The following is a 19,676-nucleotide window of genomic DNA, read 5'->3' as shown; positions in this document are numbered from 1 at the left end:
GTGCGGAGAAGCACTTTAGCAGCATCTAGAACAGCAGCCTGTAAGTACATTTAAGATTTGTTTCAGTTGTTGTGTATGGTTTGAGGACTTGTTTCCAGCTGTTTGTGTAAAGTTGTAGGACATTTAAACTTGCTTTCAGTTGTGTATAATACTAGAAGTTGTTTAGCCACTGTTTCCTTGGTTACTATAAGAGCTTGTGTAGCGAACGCAAACGCGGTTCGCGTCGTCCGCCTCAGTTTCGGCCCTTGTTTTGACTCGGGAGGCGTGTCCAAACGCCAGGTAACCACTATATAGTGAGCACGGTAGCATTAGTCGGCAGGAGAAGCACTTTAGCAGCATCTAGAACAGCAGCCTGTAAGTACATTTAAGATTTGTTTCAGTTGTTGTGTATGGTTTGAGGACTTGTTTCCAGCTGTTTGTGTAAAGTTGTAGGACATTTAAACTTGCTTTCAGTTGTGTATAATACTAGAAGTTGTTTAACCACTGTTTCCTTGGTTACTATAAGAGCTTGTGTAGCGAACGCAGACGCGGTTCGCGTCGTCCGCCTCAGTTTCGGCCCTTGTTTTGACTCGGGAGGCGTGTCCAAACGCCAGGTAACCACTATATAGTGAGCACGGTAGCATTAGTCGGCAGGAGAAGCACTTTAGCAGCATCTAGAACAGCAGCCTGTAAGTACATTTAAGATTTGTTTCAGTTGTTGTGTATGGTTTGAGGACTTGTTTCCAGCTGTTTGTGTAAAGTTGTAGGACATTTAAACTTGCTTTCAGTTGTGTATAATACTAGAAGTTGTTTAGCCACTGTTTCCTTGGTTACTATAAGAGCTTGTGTAGCGAACGCAGACGCGGTTCGCGTCGTCCGCCTCAGTTTCGGCCCTTGTTTTGACTCTCGAGGCGTGTCCAGCTGAATTCAATCAGCTAGTGCTTTAGGGGTTATATAAACAACTAGTTCACCGCGGCAGCGGTCGCGGCAGCCTCGTGTGAAGACCGCCTCGTGTGAAGACCGACGAGGGTAAAGACCATCGACTCTACCTGCGCGACTCCACCGAGCAAAGACACCGACAAAGCACTTGAGTACTTTACTTTATTGTTTTACTTTACACTTATTTTTCTTTGTTGTCAGTGCACTTTTATTATGTGTTTTCTAATTCCTGTTGTTACTAACACTCGCAAAACACGGGAGGTACGCTGCAGGCGTAATCCTCACAACCTTCGTTCAATACATGTATCTACTATTTCACAACTCTCTCTCTCCGTGGGCCTCTGGAATTGTCAATCAGCTGTTAACAAGGCTGATTTTATTACCTCCATAGCTACATATTCTGACTATAATCTCATGGCTCTAACTGAGACCTGGTTGAGGCCGGAGGACACTGCTACACATGCTACTCTTTCTGCTAATTTCTCTTTTTCCCACACTCCTCGTCAGACAGGGAGAGGGGGTGGGACTGGACTACTAATTTCCAAAGAATGGAAATTTACTCTGATACCGTCCCTGCCAACAATCAGCTCCTTTGAATTCCATGCAGTCACCATTATCCACCCCTTCTACATAAATGTGGTTGTCATCTACCGCCCACCAGGTAAATTAGGTCACTTCCTAGATGAACTGGATGTTCTTCTCTCATCTTTTTCTAATTTTGCCACTCCCTTATTGGTGCTAGGTGACTTCAACATTTACGTTGACAAACCGCAAGCTGCAGACTTTCAGACTCTGCTTGCCTCTTTTGACCTAAAAAGAGCACCTACTTCTGCTACCCACAAATCAGGTAATCAGCTAGACCTTATTTACACACGACACTGCTTCACTGATCAAACAATAGTAACTCCACTACAAATATCTGATCATTTCCTTCTGTCTCTCAACATCCACATTACTCCTGAGCCGCCACACACTCCAACACTGGTTACCTTTCGCAGAAACCTACGATCTCTCTCACCCAATAGACTATCCACCATTGTTTCAGACTCTCTTCCTCCATCTCGCAAACTCACTGCACTTGATTCGAACAGTGCCACTAATACACTCTGCTCCACACTAGCATCATGTCTAGACCGATTATGTCCTCTTGCATCCAGGCCAGCCCGTGCCAGTCCTCCTGCACCCTGGCTCTCGGATGCTCTCCGTGAGCATCGCTCAAAACTTCGGGCTGCAGAGAGAATTTGGCGGAAAACTAAAAATCCTGCACATCTCTTAACATACCAAACTCTTCTGTCCTCTTTCTCAGCTGAGGTTACTTCTGCAAAGCAGACGTATTACCGTCTGAAAATCAACAATGCCACTAATCCTCGCCTACTTTTTAAAACATTTTCCTCCCTCCTCTATCCTCCTCCTCCACCCGCATCCTCCACACTTACTACTGATGACTTTGCTACATTCTTCTGCACCAAAACTGCAAAAATCAGTGCTCAATTTGCTGCACCTACAACAAACACGCAAGATACAACACCAACACCACACACACTCACCTCTTTTTCTCAGCTCTCTGAGTCTGAGGTGTCCAAACTTGTGCTATCTAGCCATGCAACCACCTGTCCACTCGATCCCATTCCCTCTCATCTCTTGCAAGCCATCTCTCCTGCAGTCATACCAACACTGACTCACATAATTAACACATCTCTTGACTCTGGTTTATTCCCCACTACATTTAAGCAGGCTAGGGTAACCCCACTGCTAAAGAAACCCAACCTGGACCATACGCTACTTGAAAACTACAGACCAGTATCCCTGCTTCCATTCATGGCCAAGATTCTGGAGAAAGTAGTGTTCAATCAAGTCCTGGACTTTCTTACTCAAAACAATCTCATGGACAACAAGCAATCCGGCTTTAAGAAAGGCCACTCAACTGAGACTGCCCTGCTCTCGGTCGTGGAGGATCTCAGACTGGCTAAAGCAGACTCTAAATCATCAGTCCTCATTTTGCTGGACTTGTCAGCTGCTTTTGACACTGTCAACCACCAGATCCTGCTATCTACGCTTGAGTCACTGGGCGTTGCGGGCACTGTTATACAATGGTTTAGATCTTACCTCTCTGACAGGTCATTCAGGGTGTCTTGGAGGGGAGAGGTGTCCAACCTACAGCATCTAAACACTGGGGTACCTCAAGGCTCTGTTCTTGGGCCACTTCTCTTCTCCATCTACACATCATCTCTAGGACCAGTCATCCAGAGACATGGATTCTCCTACCACTGCTATGCTGATGACACCCAGCTATACCTCTCTTTTCATCCTGATGATCCCTCGGTTCCAGCTCGTATCTCAGCCTGCCTGTTGGATATTTCACACTGGATGAAAGATCATCATCTTCAGCTGAACCTCGCAAAAACGGAAATGCTTGTAGTTTCTGCCAACCCGACTCTACACCATAACTTTTCAATCCAGATGGATGGGGCAACCATTACTGCATCCAAAATGGTGAAAAGCCTTGGAGTAACGATTGATGACCAACTAAACTTCTCTGACCACATTTCTAGAACTGCTCGATCGTGCAGATTTGCACTCTATAACATCAGAAAGATCCGACCCTTCTTATCTGAACATGCAGCTCAACTCCTTGTTCAAGCTCTTGTTCTCTCCAAACTGGATTACTGCAACTCTCTACTAGCTGGGCTTCCAGCTAACTCTATCAAGCCTCTTCAACTGCTCCAGAATGCAGCAGCACGAGTTGTCTTCAATGAACCTAAACGAGCACATGTCACTCCACTGCTAGTCCGTTTGCACTGGCTGCCAGTTGCTGCTCGCATCAAATTCAAAACTCTGATGTTTGCCTACAAAGTGACTTCTGGCCTAGCACCTTCTTATCTGCACTCACTTCTGCAGATCTATGTGCCCTCCAGAAACTTGCGTTCTGTGAATGAACGTCGCCTCGTGGTTCCATCCCAAAGAGGGAAAAAATCACTTTCGCGAACGCTCACGCTCAATCTGCCCAGTTGGTGGAATGAACTCCCTAACTGCATCAGAACAGCAGAGTCACTCGCTATTTTCAAGAAACGACTAAAAACTCAACTATTTAGTCTCCACTTCACTTCCTAAGCTGCAATTGCCTCTTTGAATATCACACTAATTGTACAAAAAAAAAAAAAAAAAAAAAAAAAAAAAAAAAAAAAAAAAAAAAAATACTAACACTTCCCTTCTTAGACTTTACAGACCTGAAACTTGCCTTTAGTACTTATTCATTGTTGCTCTTGGTTGTGTAAACTGCTTCCTTGTCCTCATTTGTAAGTCGCTTTGGATAAAAGCGTCTGCTAAATGACTAAATGTAAAATGTAAATGTAAAATGATAGGTTGGTTTGTAAAGCCATGATGCTTAAGTTAAGACATAAGCGCTCTGCCTCCAGAATGCCTATATAATAGCACGCCGGTTCCTTTAAGTTATGTGATGATACAGCTAACAAACCATAAGGCCATAATTAAGACAAAGTCCATCAAGCAAATGAGGGCAGTGTGCGATAATAGCGTTTAACAGGATTGGCGCGCGAGCCCCTCCTCTACGCTTTTCACTCGCCACTAAAGGCTTTTGAGCGTCGTAATGAGAGCCCTCTGTCTGCTAATTAATTGACATTCTCTTGAATATTCATACGCCGCATCACAAATACGCTCTTAATTGCACCGTAAAGCATCTCAGGGGGAAGCAGATCGCCGCAGACTTCATTAAAACAATGCTGCTCGGACTCTGAAAACGCAGGATGAGTCAGATGTAAAGGTCCGACAGGTTAGGCTGCGACTGAAAACGCTTTCTTTTGAGTAATGATCATGCTGATAAAGGATTTCCGAAAGGATTATCGATAAACACACACCCACTAAATCACTAAAAACAAACTTGATTGCTTCATAAAACCTCGTTTATTGCTTTTGAATTATGATGCATTGTTGTTGGCACAGTATCCCGACGTAGTCATTCTGATAACATGTTTATACAAATGTTTGCATTAACAATGTCAATTACACCGCCAGCCATTGCAATTTGTTTATTCATTAGTTCTTTGGTAAATCTACATTGCCTGGAGAAAGATGGGGCTAATAACGCGATGAAATACACACTGAGATGACGGAAAGCTCGACAGCAGCCTGACGAGCACTAACAGAGACTATAATAATAATAATAATAATAATAATAATTATTATAATAATAATAATAATTATAATAATACAATTGTAAGGCAGGCGTATTTATTCTAATATAGACTATAATAATAATAATAATAATGATAAAAATAATAATATTAATACAATTGTAAGGTAGGGGTTTTTATTATAATAGAGACTATAATAAAATAATGATAATAATAACAACAACAATAATAATAATAATAACATTGAAAATAATAATAATAATAATAATAATAAATAATAATAATAATAATACAATTGTAAGGCAGGGGTATTTATTTTAATAGAGACTATACTAATAATATTATTATTAATAATAATAATAATATATTTGTAAGGCAGGGGTATTTATTGTATTACAGCTTTTTGTGAGTGACAAGACTGTTATTATACAATATATTATTTATACATATGCATGGGTCAGAATGACTGAAATATACTACTTATGATGCACGTCATAATATATTACGTTTTTATTCGATCTAAATTTACCGGTTCATTCCGCTGTGGGGATAAATAAGGGACCAAGCCTAAGAAAAATGAATGAATGAATGAATGAATGAATGAATGAATGAATGAATGAATGAATGAATGAATGAATGAAATAATTAATCAAACTTCTGCGGTTCAAAGTGTCCTAAAACCTTATACAAACACTCCACTTTTGAGAAAATAAATGTTAGCATGACATTTTGATTTCCCATAGAAAGCAAATCAGTTTATGTTGATGATGGAATATTAAAATATGCTGTTTTTAATAATAGGCCTATCTAAAAAAATATATATATATTATAAATAATAGACTTATGCACTAAAAGACACCTTTGTGTACCCTTATCTACAGCCAAATATTTTTGTCATGACACTTTGATTTCGCGTAGAAAGCAGATCAGTTTATGTTAATGATGAAACATTAAAATAGGCTGTTTTTAATAATAGGCATTTCTAGAAAAATGAATAATAATAGACTAATGAACTAAAACACGCCGTTTATAGCCTAATCTACATACAGTAATCCAAATATTTTACAGCGACCAAAACAAACAACAAAAACCAAATAATTAAATAAAAAAGTAAGTAAATAAAGATTTTGAGCTTTGTTTATCAATGTCATTGTGCTTTTAATTCTTTATCAAGTATGACTCAACTCGGGGTTATTTGTAAAACATATAAAGCAATACATATAATAATTAGCCATTATTATTATTATTATTATTATTTGTGTATATTTTTTCGTGGTAGGACCCTTTGCTGTTTTCAGAGTCGTTATGAAGGCATGCTACACACCAAAGTTTTATTTTATTGTTGTTGAAAATGTGCTGCTCGGTTTCCTCTCTATTGACGGCTCTTGCACGGATGTAAAAGGCAGAGCTAAAATCTCTCCCCGTCCCTCCTTTTTTTTCCTGGGTGGCAGCATATCCCAAAGTTGATTCAGTTTGACAATATTGTTTTGCTATCATTCGCTGCCTTACAATGAATGGCATCGATCCTTTTTTAACAACATTTGTTTCCTATTGTGCGGCGGAGGGCAGACGTGTGAAAGTGGCTGTTTGATTCTCTTTTTCATCCGCGTGACCTCAGCCTTTGTGTCCCATCGCCCTGGGAATGTCACGCCTCACTACTCTACTTTAAGATGCTTCAGAAAGTGCCTTTGTTTTTCTGCCTTTTTCAGACGCACACAAAATTGTCCTCGGTCCCCCCAGCTGTAAAAGATACTTAAGAGTAGAGCCCCCGGTTCACAAGTGCAATGCAATTTGGCTTAGACCAACCTTTGTTCGGCTTGTACAAATGACCAAACTCACTCGCACATTATACAGTTGATCTACTGCTGCAGGGACTCGAGCCATTCAGGAACCGCGGTGGCATTTGCAGTTGCGCGCTTTCCGTAGGAAAAAAAAGCGGCAGCAAATCTTCAGTGAACAAATACGCACGGCTCGTCCTCGTCACATTGGTTAACCGTTAAGTTAAGGACAAAGCTGATTTCCATGACAGCTGCCGGAAACTTTATCCCGCGAAAATACGGGGGAAAAGGTGCAATGAGTTGGGTGGTCCCTCATCACAGGTTGATACTGTGCCATTGTGCGCGTGATTAACTGTGAAAACATTCAACTGCGCGTCTGTGGGATCAGCGCGCGGGCGACCGGCCTCATTTGCATAATATTGCAAATACATTTTACACGGTACACGTGTAATTAAAAGGGTCTGGGAACAGATCCAAAAAGGGGGGACTTTGAACATAATAATTGAATAGTGACAATGGCAATTTTATATGACAATTTTAAAAATGTTTATTTGCGTCGTGTATTTATTCAATATGCTCGTTTTAGTTAGTGTTTACATTTTTAAATGTCATAGTGTTTAAGCAGGCATGCATTTAATTAGCACAAGAATTATTTAAATAATACGTTTGTGTTTTTTAATTGATTTATATTTTATTATGTCAATATTTAGTTTTAATTTAAATCGCAAACAAATAGACAGATAAATGTACTAAAATAAGATATATAATATAAATGAAGTGTATATTTAAATGTTTGAAATGATAATCAATTTGATATCATGTAAAAGTTTGATATATGTAAATAAGCATATACCAAACCCATATCCACAGAGGGTTTTCGTTTATATTATCCAGTTGTGTGCGTACACTCTCGTGTGAAGTGTTTTATCGGGTGTTATTTTTATGCCGAACGCATCCTTAAAAACACTTGAAAGTCACATAGTTGTTTTTCCATTGTTTCTTGTCTGGGTAAACATTTGGGCAGAGAAATAAATGCTTTTTATGAGGGCAAACACAAACTCTCCCCTCTCTCTGTCACGCGCACTGAAGGTGCCGGATACTTTTTGTCGGCAGATTCATTGAAGAATACTTGCTCTGTCACACAAGCTCGCCGCCGCTTCCCAAAGACAGCCTCTGAAGAACTCTGGAAAACTTCATGTGAAAGAAGCCTGGAAAATTGGAATCCTTTGGCCCTTTTCTGTCAATACACAAGCAGAGGAATGACAAGTTAAAAAGAGGTACTTCATGGCGCAGCGAGAAGCTGCATGACTTCCTAGCTTGGAAAGAAAGTGTTTTTGAGACGGTGATTGTGCGGCAACCAAGGAAACTATAACGCTGTGCTTGGTACTTTCCTCCTGTTTTGTAAATATTAGCTGCCGGTTTTTTTCTCTCCCTCTCTTTCTCTTCACGCGGTTTAGATACAGACCTTTTTCCCTCCTGCATCTTCCAAACAGGCATCAAAATAAACAATGCGCATCGCTTCTAATCACTTGTATGGTTGATTCTATTCGCGATCCGTCAGAGCAGTCAGGGGTCTCATTGGTGGATTTATGGTGGGAAATTTGCATAAATTATGAGCAAATCCGCGAGCTCGTGTGTGGTCCATCTCATTGCAAACTCGCCAAGCGGAAAGGTGGCCCTTGCTGAGCCCTGAAAAAAAAGCTTGAATGGCCATTGCTCAAAATAGGCTTCCATTTGGTTTTCACATTCATATAATTGACTTATGGATATTTTATACAGTTTTCACAACGCCACTCTGAAGGCTTTATTTGCATATCTGAAGTACTTTTCAGTGTGCTTTACATGAGCACAAAAGCCCGCCTGGCATCATGAAGTTTCATTTCAAGAAGGTTTTTTTGTTGTTGTTTGTTTTGTTTTGTTTAAATGTTTGCACATTTTCTAACGCGCCCTCCGGGTCACGTCTTGTGTGACTTTATAAGAAGAAATCTCACACTTTTAATTTGCATAAAAAAAATATAATGCGAATTATCCTGCATTAACACACGTGGAGCGCCTTACTGTGCTCGCAGGTCGTGCTTTTTTATATTTATCCAGTCTTCGTCTTCGTCAAGAGGTATCTCAAGTATTGCTGTTAATATTGTCGGATGTGCCCGCGCATTTAAAACCGCAATAATGAGATTTGGCTCTAAATTTAAGCGAATATAAATCATTTGCCAAATGTGCTTTGATCATTTCTTCACACTTTACATTACAGTGTTAATGCGTATTTGCATAAGTAAGCACCGTGTAATGAACTATGCGTAATTATTTAGTCGTATTGTTATTAATTGCACGGTAAATAGGCTATACATTCTCATCATCGTGCCTTAACATTTTTGTTCCTATTCACTAAATTGTTTTGTACTCGTTAAGAATTTATTTTAATTCAAAGTTTAACTTATTTCTATTAAGAATAAATAATTTTAATTTGAATGCAGCAATTTAACTTGCACTTTAAGCAGCGATTAATATGTGCACGTTCGTCTTAAATTGTTCTTGTCATTTAATCAAATATATCGCCTGACTGCTGTAAAAGACCATCCGTGAAGCTCATTTCCTAGTTGCCAATAAACATATGCTTATGGGCCAAATGACACATGTATGACTCCCTTGGCTCATTATAATAACGAGGCGCTCAGGTTAGTCATGTGGAAATACACGAAGAAAATGTGTCGCTACACGGTTTAATTTGCCCTCCGCATGTTTACGTTGGGGTGCAATTGACATGAGGCGTAACAAAGCCGGCGAAAGTCATACGAACTGTGTCATGACAGCAAGACAAGCAAAAAGTAACAATGCAAACTGCATGCAAGTTCCAGCCAATTTCCATGTCAAACATCCCATTGCTCAGTAGCTCCATTTGTACGTGTGAATTGTAGACCGAGCACCCTACGAAGCGCGCAGAAAGGTTCACACACATACCTTCACACACTGTTACCGGGTGCCATCGCAGTTCAATTCCGGTTGCCGAGCCTTTTCACCCCTTTGCTCTGTCTTCAAATGGAAATGATTTCTATTGGCCCAAGGTGTCCATGTAAATAGGTGTAAATGAAACCAGATTATGCCTTTCTCCCAGCCCCCCTCCTCCCAAGGCGATTGTCATGTGATAGCGAAGAAGTGGCACATTAATGAAGCGCCTCTACAGGGGTCTTTTCTGCCCATGTCGCCACATAAAACTATCAGATGGTTAGAGGAAGGACATGGAGGCAGCCACTTAGCTCTTAGTCATATCAAGAACGAGAGAGAGAGAGAGAGTGAGTGTGTGCGAGAGAGAGGGGATCTGGTCCATTCAAGCTGGCCTGGAAAGAAGGAAGACACTTGTTCTTTCTTGAGTTCAAGAAGTGAACTCGCAGGACGTCCGCGTCTCGGCGAAAACAAAACTTGCGAAATACTGAATTTCCCCGACTGACTTTCAACGCGATTAGGACAGGATGCCCAGACCCGGGAGAAACACCTACAGCGATCAGAAACCGCCGTACTCCTACATTTCACTCACCGCCATGGCCATCCAGAGTTGTCCGGAGAAGATGCTCCCTCTCAGCGAGATCTACAAGTTTATCATGGATCGCTTTCCGTACTACCGGGAAAACACCCAGCGCTGGCAGAACTCCCTCCGCCACAACCTCTCCTTCAACGACTGCTTCATTAAAATCCCCCGGCGCCCGGACCAGCCCGGGAAGGGTAGTTTCTGGGCGCTCCATCCCAGCTGCGGAGACATGTTCGAGAACGGAAGTTTCCTGCGACGCCGCAAACGCTTCAAGGTGATGACATCAGAGCACCTGGCACCCAGCAAGCCCTCAGACGCTGCCCACTACCTCCAGCAGCACGCCAAGCTCCGGCTCAGTGCCCTAGGCACACACCTCCCTCAGATGTCCAGCTACAACCTGGGAGTTTCCCAGCCGTCCACGTTCAAGCACCCGTTCGCCATCGAGAACATCATCGCCCGAGAGTACAAAGTTCCCGGAGGACTGGCGTTCTCCACCGGGTACCCCCTCCACAACCAGCTGACCACAGCCTGGCCCCATATGTACAGCACTAGTATGATGGACAGCGCGGCTCCCATCTCCATGACAAGCAGCGATTATAGTGCCTACGGTGTGCCCATCAAGTCGCTCTGCCACGGCGGACAAACCTTACCGGCGATCCCCGTCCCGATCAAGCCGACCCCGGCGGCGCTGCCTCACCACATCCCGGCATTCCTATCGAACTCTCCGCAATCTCTGAGCCCGACGTCCCCGCAGACAGCGACCAGCCAAAGCAGCCCGGCCACCCCGAGCGAAACCCTGACGGGACCCGCGACGCTGCAGTCGGTCGCGGTGCACTGACACCTGCGGACTGGGCCTGCCGGTCAGCACCTGTACTCCAAAGTTGAATTTTAATTATAGACCTTGACAGACACTGGCTATACAATCAAGGCAAGAGCTATCTATGTTGCAGTGGTGTTAATTTATGTGTATGTGTTGAGATTTCTAAGTGTTGCTTTTGATGAGTCCAATCACATGGATCGACACGGATATCATATTGTAAAATGAAGAGTTTTTGTTTTGTTTTTTTACAACCTAAATATCCAGAATTTATGTGTTTATTCGACAAATCCAAGCACTGCGATCGTGTTTGAATCGCACAAGGCAAGTGCTCGTCGTTTTTCTCGCAGGTTATATCGCCTATTAGATAACTGATAGTACACTGAAACACTATGTGCGTATAAGTCGGAATGCTCACTATTTTTAGGGTTGGTAGTCATGCTACTAACTTTCTAGACGACTAAACTTGTCTCAGTCTGCAAACCAAATACTTGATCTAAAACACACACACACACACAAACACACAAACACACACACAAGTACAGTATGCTACAATTGCAAACTTGAAGTTAAAATAGGATAGGGTCATTAAGTAAATATGTGAATAATTGCAAATAAGTGATATTGAAATTGTGTCAAATGCACTTTTTAGTTAGATGTTTTACATTATATTTTGCAGGAAATGTTTTGTGAGCGTTTAATTTAAAGCCGTGGTGACCATGTGTATTAAAATGCCGTACATTTGTACTTTTTGTTCAGATATAAAGCATGCCTTTTTCCAGACTTTGTGTTGTTTTGCTGCAAGCATGCGTGCTTTTAAAAGATGTGCAAAACGTCTGCATTAAATTACGAACTTGGTCATCAGAATATTTTTTCATTAAAATGGTGTAAACTTACACATTTGCTCTTGTGTTCGTTTTTTATTATTTTAGCGGATGTTTTCTCTTTCTTCACACAACTAAAATACTCATGCACACTTGTGTAAAGCAAACACTAATTATTATCACTGCTATAATCAGGTCATATTAAAAACAAACAAACACTACAACAAACAACGCATCTCCTTTTCTTTTTACAAACTTTAGTTGGGCAACATTCGCAATATTTTTGCTTTACTATCAACAGTCTCACCAAGATTAAGCGTCTTTTTATTTACTGTACAATAACCACGTGTGTATATTACAGATATATTACCATAACATTTATTTTTAACTATTTAAATTCGCTCATCGCTTGATGCAGGTGAGCACTTTTCTTCGAGGAAAACGCGACGGACTGGAATAAATGAATGAAGCTCTTGATTAGGATGCGTGAAGTTACTGTGCCGCAGTCACAGCACACACAAGCAGACTCATTCATCAGCACAGCTTCTCGCTTCAGCCACAGTCTAAACCTTTACATTTACATTTTAAACTTAAAAAGGCATTTCTGAGGATGAAAATGCTTCGTTTGCCTGTATATTTATTTTTAATACATAAATACAACTATGTATAAATCATTTAAATGTTTTTTCCTAAATCGATAATTAAATTAAAACTAAAACAAATAAACAATTAATTCACCTAACGCTTTATTTTAATATTTTCAATTTTAATTACTCTTGAAATGTGTCCCACGTTTTTATATCAACACCCGAATTTTTTTTTTTACACCGCTTTCCAGCATTTTACCCTCTATTTTACTCTCGGATTTAATGGGGGGTCCATCGATAAAGGATATGTCGCGGTCAGAATGCGAGAAACAGGTGCATTGTTTGCGTCCCCGCACAGAGAGCATCAGCCTTCTCCGGGATATTAAGCAAATACATTAGAATTCCGTCACTTTATGCAATTGAGCTGATCAAATAAAGGGTCCCTGGCCACTTCATTCACCCTCATTCACTTGAATAGAAAGTGCAAAGAATTGCAAACTTAGACTGGGCCACCGATGTAGATTTAGTCTTTTTTCAGCAAGACAAAAAGGCCGATTTCTCACAAACACATAGCTGACTGGGGGACTAGGAAACGAGTTCTGAGACCCCTTTGGAATTTAAATCCAACCCCTCCCCCTGAGAGACTGTTTGCACAACACTGCAAGTTTTTTTTTTCCACCCTTCTCTTTTCGCTTTTCTTTTCCTTTACTTTCTTTTTGGGGTTTGACATTGTGTTGTGTTGATGTTTACTCTAGTTTATCGCGTATTTTTTAAATTAAATTAAGAATAAAATATAGCCTACACGTTTTACAGAGATAATACAACATTTTATTAACAATTGTGTGTTATATTATTATATTAATAATTATGTTTAACATTTCATGAGGGGAAAATAGACGCAATTTTAATGATCATATTTAAAGACAAATGGGACATGCTTTGCATAAATAAATTCAGCGTCTTAAAATTGTTATGTTTATTATATGTAAATGGTTATGTATAAAAAATAGACATGTTTTACAGGGGAAACACAAATGGAATATCTAATTTTTTTTTTTGTTTGTTTAAAAAACAAAATAGACATTTAAACCGAATCGACAGATTTCATAGTGTGAAAATATGCTAAAAACTATTTGTTTATTTGTTTTAACGAAACGACAAATACATTGATCAATTTAACAAGATATAAAAAGAACTGTGCAGAAATATTAATAACTTTAATTTTAATAGATAAAAATAGTAAAGACTTAAACCAACATAAATATCATGAGATAGTTTAATGCATTTTTTGCATAACAGCATAATTCGATTATTGTGTTTATTTACTTTATTAATAACCTGTAGATTTTTCCCCATATTCGCACACATTGCATTACTGCTAAACGTACTGGCGTACTAACAATACAAAACAAATATAATTTCAAATTATATTTCTGTATTTATTAAGGTATCATGTTCAATAAAATCCTTTTTATAGGGTTGAATTTAAAATCTTCAGCTTTACATTTCGTGCAGATAATACTAAATGAAACCTCGATAGCCAATTCCTGTAAAAACAAATAAAGTCTATGTTTTTTTTTTAAAGAAGACACCTATTAAGTTTTAATCGTTTCAAAACAACTTCTTCAAAATGTCAGCATACAATTAGCATATTAGTTGTAATTGTTTGTGAAACGCAGGATCGCTCGGGTGCTTTAATATCAGATATATGTTCGGAGTGCATTCGAATACAAAACTTTCTTTTAAGTAAACCACTGTGTAGTTATGTGCAGCACACCTCTGAACTCGTGTCGATATAATCTGCCCTCTTCAAATCAGCGCTGTCAGGCGAGTGCTTTACCTTCTCCACATTATGCTGGAGAGCATTAGCTTGTTGTGATTTCAGGGCTCGTAATGACGGAGGCCTCAGTTGTCTTCGAGTGGGTTTTCTCTGTTCATTAACACCGGCGTGAACTCTGTTGTGTAAGCAAAGACAAAAGCGAAGCATCCACTACATGATCCACTCCTGCAGAAGAAGGTCATCCCAAGCAGGAGGGATGAAATATAGAGCGCGCCACGCAAAACCACAATGCGCTGGTTTAATTAAAAGAATTCATTACAGTGGGAGCCCAAGGTAATTAGCATGCATAATTTATGATTTGCTTAATGCAAGCCGGCCGAGGCGTCGGTAATAAACTCGACTTAACCTCCAGATGAAATGGACAGTGGACGGTTGTTTATTGTCGAGCGATAAGTCAAGTCGCGTTGACAGAACTTTGGTTGATTTTTGGCTTTCGCTGAACTCGAATGACTTCATTTGTTTTGCTGGATGAGAGGTGAACTTGGACTAGTCATCAAGGCAAACGAGAAGCTAAACTCAGGGGTGTGTTATGTCCAGTCAGATATTGTTTGAGGAAAACGATTTAGATCGTTAAACCAATCGTTTTACATCACGAGTGTGGGGAAAACGGACATCAAATCGAGTATGTTGTAAGTTCTTCAGACAACTAAGCTAAGACTTTAACATGTTATTTGCATAAACGCTTGTTAAACCAGTACCCAGCAAGGATTTTTTTTAAAGATGTGTAATAGATGTCTAATAGACGTCTAAACCCAATCGTCAAAACAAAACAAGGCTAAATTAGATTTTCACTGAGAGCCCAAATTTAGATTGAGGTGCAGTTGGTTTAATATTCACAGATTTGGACTCTCTCCTTAATAATAACATTTCAGATAGTACAACATTGTTCACAGTCAAATAAATAGTACTATTGTTGCATTAAAGTCATATTTGCATGTCCGAATATTCAAAGTACAATAGTAAACAATATAGGGAGGGTATCAAGTTGTCACTAAACAAATGTGCAAATATAAAACCAACTTTACCTCAATCTACACTTGGGCTGTCAGTGAAAATCTAATAGTTGTCTAAAAATAGGCCAAAACTAGACTAGTCATCAAATAAACAGAAATGAATGACTATATAAAGTCTGTCTAACCTGTCTATTTGGCAAATAGTTTAGTTTTGAGCTGTTCTTATATATTAGAAGTTTAGTCTTGTTTTAGCCAAGCTGTCTATGTTTAGAAATCTATTAGACGTATATTAAACAAAATTGTTTGCTGGATAATTTTTATATGACAAATTGGGAAAACTGACATCAGTTGGTTGTAAATAATTCAGTCAGCTAATAACGCCTAAACACTGAGTTATTGTGTCAAATATTAAGTGTCGAATCCGGGTTATTAGACCAGCAATTTTAGATCACATATGTACGGTACTGCTCATATAGAAATATATATTGGTGTGTGTGTGTGTGTATGTATGTATGTGTGTATATATATATATATATATATATATATATGTGTGTGTGTGTGTGTGTGTGTGTGTGTGTGTGTGTGTGTGTGTGTGTGTATATATATATATATATATATATATATATATATATATATATATATATATATATATATATATATATTTATGTACAGTATGTAGCTTATGTATTTTTAACCAGTAATTTCATATGACAAATTGGGAAAACAGACATTAGTTTGGTTGTTGTGTCAGATGTTAATGGTGTCAAATATGATGAAATTTTAAAATCACACATTGGATAAACTGCTCATATAGAATCATATATAGACTGTGTGTGTATATATATATATATATATATATATATACCATGTACAGTGCGTAGCCTATTTTTACCCAGTAATTTCATATAATAAACTGGGAAAACTGACATCAATTTGGTTGTAAATATGTCAGCTAATAGCAGCTAATATAGTGTCAGATATTAATGGTGTAAAATATGTTGTTCATTAAACCTGCACTTTTTTATCACACATGGGGTAAACTGACATCAGTTGGGTTATAAGTAATTCTGTCTGTTAACCCTTTGATGCACTACATGGGTCTAATGTGACCGGTCTAAACTCCAAAAAACACCCAAATTGTGTTGTTTTTAACCCTACTGCTGGGTAAATATGGGACAAAACACATCAGGGGTTAAATTAACCCAAGTAATTGGGTTATTATTTTTAACCCCATAAATGGGTTGTTTTTTTCTGCACAATAATTGGTTCGTTTTACTTAAATAATGGGTTAATTTGATCCAAAAATGCCTGCGAAAGATGACCCAGCAATTGTGCTGTTTTGACTCGGCGTCACTGAAGTACGGTGGGGGATGTGCAGCTTTGATTACAGGTGTACGAATGGTGCTAGTAAGAATTTTTTTTTAAATTCAGAAAGGTCTGACTATGAGCATAAATCTCATTTTAATCATCTGTAAATGCAGAGAATCTGCGTTTATGCTACACTATTTTCATTGCATTTAAACAAATTAGTATATAATATGTGGTATCCCAGTCAGCCCCTGCTGTGAGTTGATTTAACCCAAAGAGCTGGGTTGAAACTACCCAAGACTCTGAAAATAACCCCCAAAAAATTCAAACAAATGCCTCAACCCAAGATTTGGGTAGAAAAAATAACCCTGTATTTTTTAGAGTGTACGTTTATTTTTTCTGTATCTATTTTATAGCTTGTGCAGCAAAGGGTTGATAACGCCTAAACACTGAGATGTGCAGATGTGGATGGTGTCAAATATGCTGTTCATTAAACCAGCCATTTTAGCTCACACATTGGGTAAACTGCTCATGTAGGCAGTGTGTGTTCATAAATGGCCATATGTGTATGTATTTGTAGTGTAAATGCTTCAAAAACTATTTAAACGGCCATTTTTTCCACTTATGTTGCACATATGCCATATATTTATGTACATTTTTTGTATTGGAAATCCAATCAACTTGTATGTCATGTGATTTCCATAAATTAGATATTGGTGACATCACCAATCTTCTACTTCAGTCGCCTACGATAAGGGCTAACGACTATCAGTCAGTCAGATGTGGACGCTTTGAGAAAAATGCAGACAGATAGTTCGTCCTCATATTTCAGATTGGTAGAAACAGACATCAAAAAAGCTGTTAGCTCGTGTAAGTTTTCATACTGCTGTCTGCAAATCACGTCGTTTGAGTCACGTGTGTTAAACAGCGACAAACAAATGTCAAGAGGGTTAAAATTAAGGGAAAGTATTTTTAAAGCACGCCTACAGCTGTAAAACTGTTTGAAGAAGCCCACGAATGCTAAAGCTATAGCCTCCCTCGCATTAGCTCACCTGAGTCCTCCGACGGTCTACTGACAGAATGAGGGCAGAGTTTGGCTCTCCTCATGTTTCCACTCATATTATGGGCTGTCAAAATAATGTTTGTAAAAGCGTAAAAATTAATCGACGCTAAGCAAAAGTTGCGTCCGGTTTACTCTGCAGATGTGACAAACAGCAGCGCTGAAGGAGGAACGGATGTGTGTGTTTATGCTTTGCTGATGGCTATTTTTCTTTCTACTTTGCAGCCACACGTTGACTTTTACTAAAACAACTGCGATAAACAAATATATTTATGCACACTGTGCACACATAGCACAAAAATGAGTAGTAGAAGTCTTACAGGCCTGAGCTTTTGTGATGGACATGACCGAAGCATAAATAAAAGGATTTTTGCACTAACAAATAAATTAATTGCGTGGCACAATAAATAAATAACTTTAAAAAAAATAGTAATATAAATTAATTTGTTGTCACAATAAATAAATCAACTAATACAATAGACTATAATAAATACACTGTAAAAAAGTATATGATCAATTAGTCCTGACAGCATATGTTTTAGGTCAATGTAACTTATTAAACTAAGTTAATCATGTCCTGACTTAATTATATAAGAAATGCGAGCTGTTTTAAGTCAGTTTAACTTAATATCAGTTCAATGGACTCATAAGGTTAATTTGATTCAGCTTAAAAATCTAAGGCAATCAGGATTTTTTTCTACAGCATAGTAAATAAATTAATTTTACCATGCTAAATAAGTAAAATTAAAAGTTTCTAATGTCACTGCCATATAAGTTTACATGCTCGTATGAAGATATTTTAATGCTTAATACTCAAACTACTTATACAAAGCAAGCCTAAACAACACAATCCTTGATATTTGCTTTGGGAAAACTTAATTATTTCATGCTCAATACGCTTGAATTTGTAATGATAACTTAATCTATTTGTGTTGGGACAACCTGAATGGATTCTGTGCAACCCTGCCTTTTTTACAGTGTATTCTTCTGCTATCTATGTAAGCCAGTGGATGTCCAGCTGGTGTCAGACGCGTGTTTTCCAGGTACGGTGGACACCACAGACAGTGGGCTCCGGCTTGAACACTTGGTGTGCATGAAATCAGAATGTCAACATCTGATTCATGCCGGTGGCCAGTGAAACTGTGAAACAAATTATGTCAGTGGGAGGCGACTGGGTTTCTCCTCTGAGCTTGAATGAGGGGCAGGACTGGATCCCTCGAGTTTCAGAGGGAAATCTCAATATTTATAATGATGCAACTCAAGACAATGTGAAGGAAAGTAACTAATTAGTTGTAAGTACTGTTTATACACAGGCTTTTTTGCATAATAGATTGATAGATAGATAGACAGACAGACAGACATTTTGAAATTTGTATTTATAACTACTTTATGAAATATTTTCTAACAAATTAAATAATTATGTTAATAAATTAATATTTATACAATAAATTACATTGTATTTTGTTATAGTTGTATTATATTGCATTTTAGAATATCAATAAATAAAAATGTCAAATTATAAAAATACATCTAATATTTTTAATTATATTTTAAAAATACAAATATTTATATTTTTAAGTATAAACAATGAATCATCTTGAAAACAACAGGTATTTATTATATTATATTATATTATATTATATTATATTATATTATATTATATTATATGCTTCTGGCTGGTCAAAACAAAAATTAAGAATGTGTTTTTAATAGATTTTTAATAGAAAAGTTTCTTGTTCTTGTAATTTGTTTCACATTTATAATAAATAAATCAATGTGACTAAAATGAATATATTATCTATTATATTATTTAAAATATAAATAAATAAAAATATCAGATAGGAAAATAATATAGAATATATTATGCGTAATTTATCATTTTTATAATAAAAATACAAAAATTGATATATATTT

At 38.2% G+C, this 19,676-nt stretch overlaps 2 protein-coding genes across 2 annotated transcripts; both read left to right on the top strand.

Annotated features, from left to right (window-relative positions):
- The first annotated feature begins 315 nt into the window (after positions 1–315).
- LOC141381022 (uncharacterized) lies at positions 316–4,119 on the top strand. The gene is made up of 2 exons (XM_073943371.1): positions 316–1,579; positions 1,661–4,119. Exons 1-2 carry the CDS (start codon positions 1,132–1,134, stop codon positions 4,027–4,029), a joined length of 2,817 nt encoding a protein of 938 aa, XP_073799472.1. The 5' UTR covers positions 316–1,131; the 3' UTR covers positions 4,030–4,119.
- Positions 4,120–10,174: 6,055 nt separating this feature from the next.
- foxb1a (forkhead box B1a) lies at positions 10,175–12,086 on the top strand. The gene is given in 1 exon segment (NM_131285.1): positions 10,175–12,086. A coding segment is annotated over 1 exon segment (894 nt). The 5' UTR covers positions 10,175–10,317; the 3' UTR covers positions 11,212–12,086.
- Positions 12,087–19,676: the final 7,590 nt, after the last annotated feature.

This window comes from Danio rerio, chromosome 25 (genome assembly GCF_049306965.1).
Source record: "Danio rerio strain Tuebingen ecotype United States chromosome 25, GRCz12tu, whole genome shotgun sequence".
Classification (NCBI taxonomy): Eukaryota; Metazoa; Chordata; class Actinopteri; order Cypriniformes; family Danionidae; genus Danio; species Danio rerio.
The sequence above is the reverse complement of the archived record's forward strand: the minus strand, read 5'-3'. Positions and strand labels throughout refer to the sequence as shown.

Bases quoted from the DNA above. Each gene is read 5' to 3' on its own strand.
- LOC141381022 (XM_073943371.1), top strand. From the start codon at position 1,132: ATGTGTTTTCTAATTCCTGTTGTTACTAACACTCGCAAAACACGGGAG. The intron at 1,580-1,660 runs GTAAATTAGGTC...TATTGGTGCTAG, and splicing joins TGTCATCTACCGCCCACCAG to GTGACTTCAACATTTACGTT.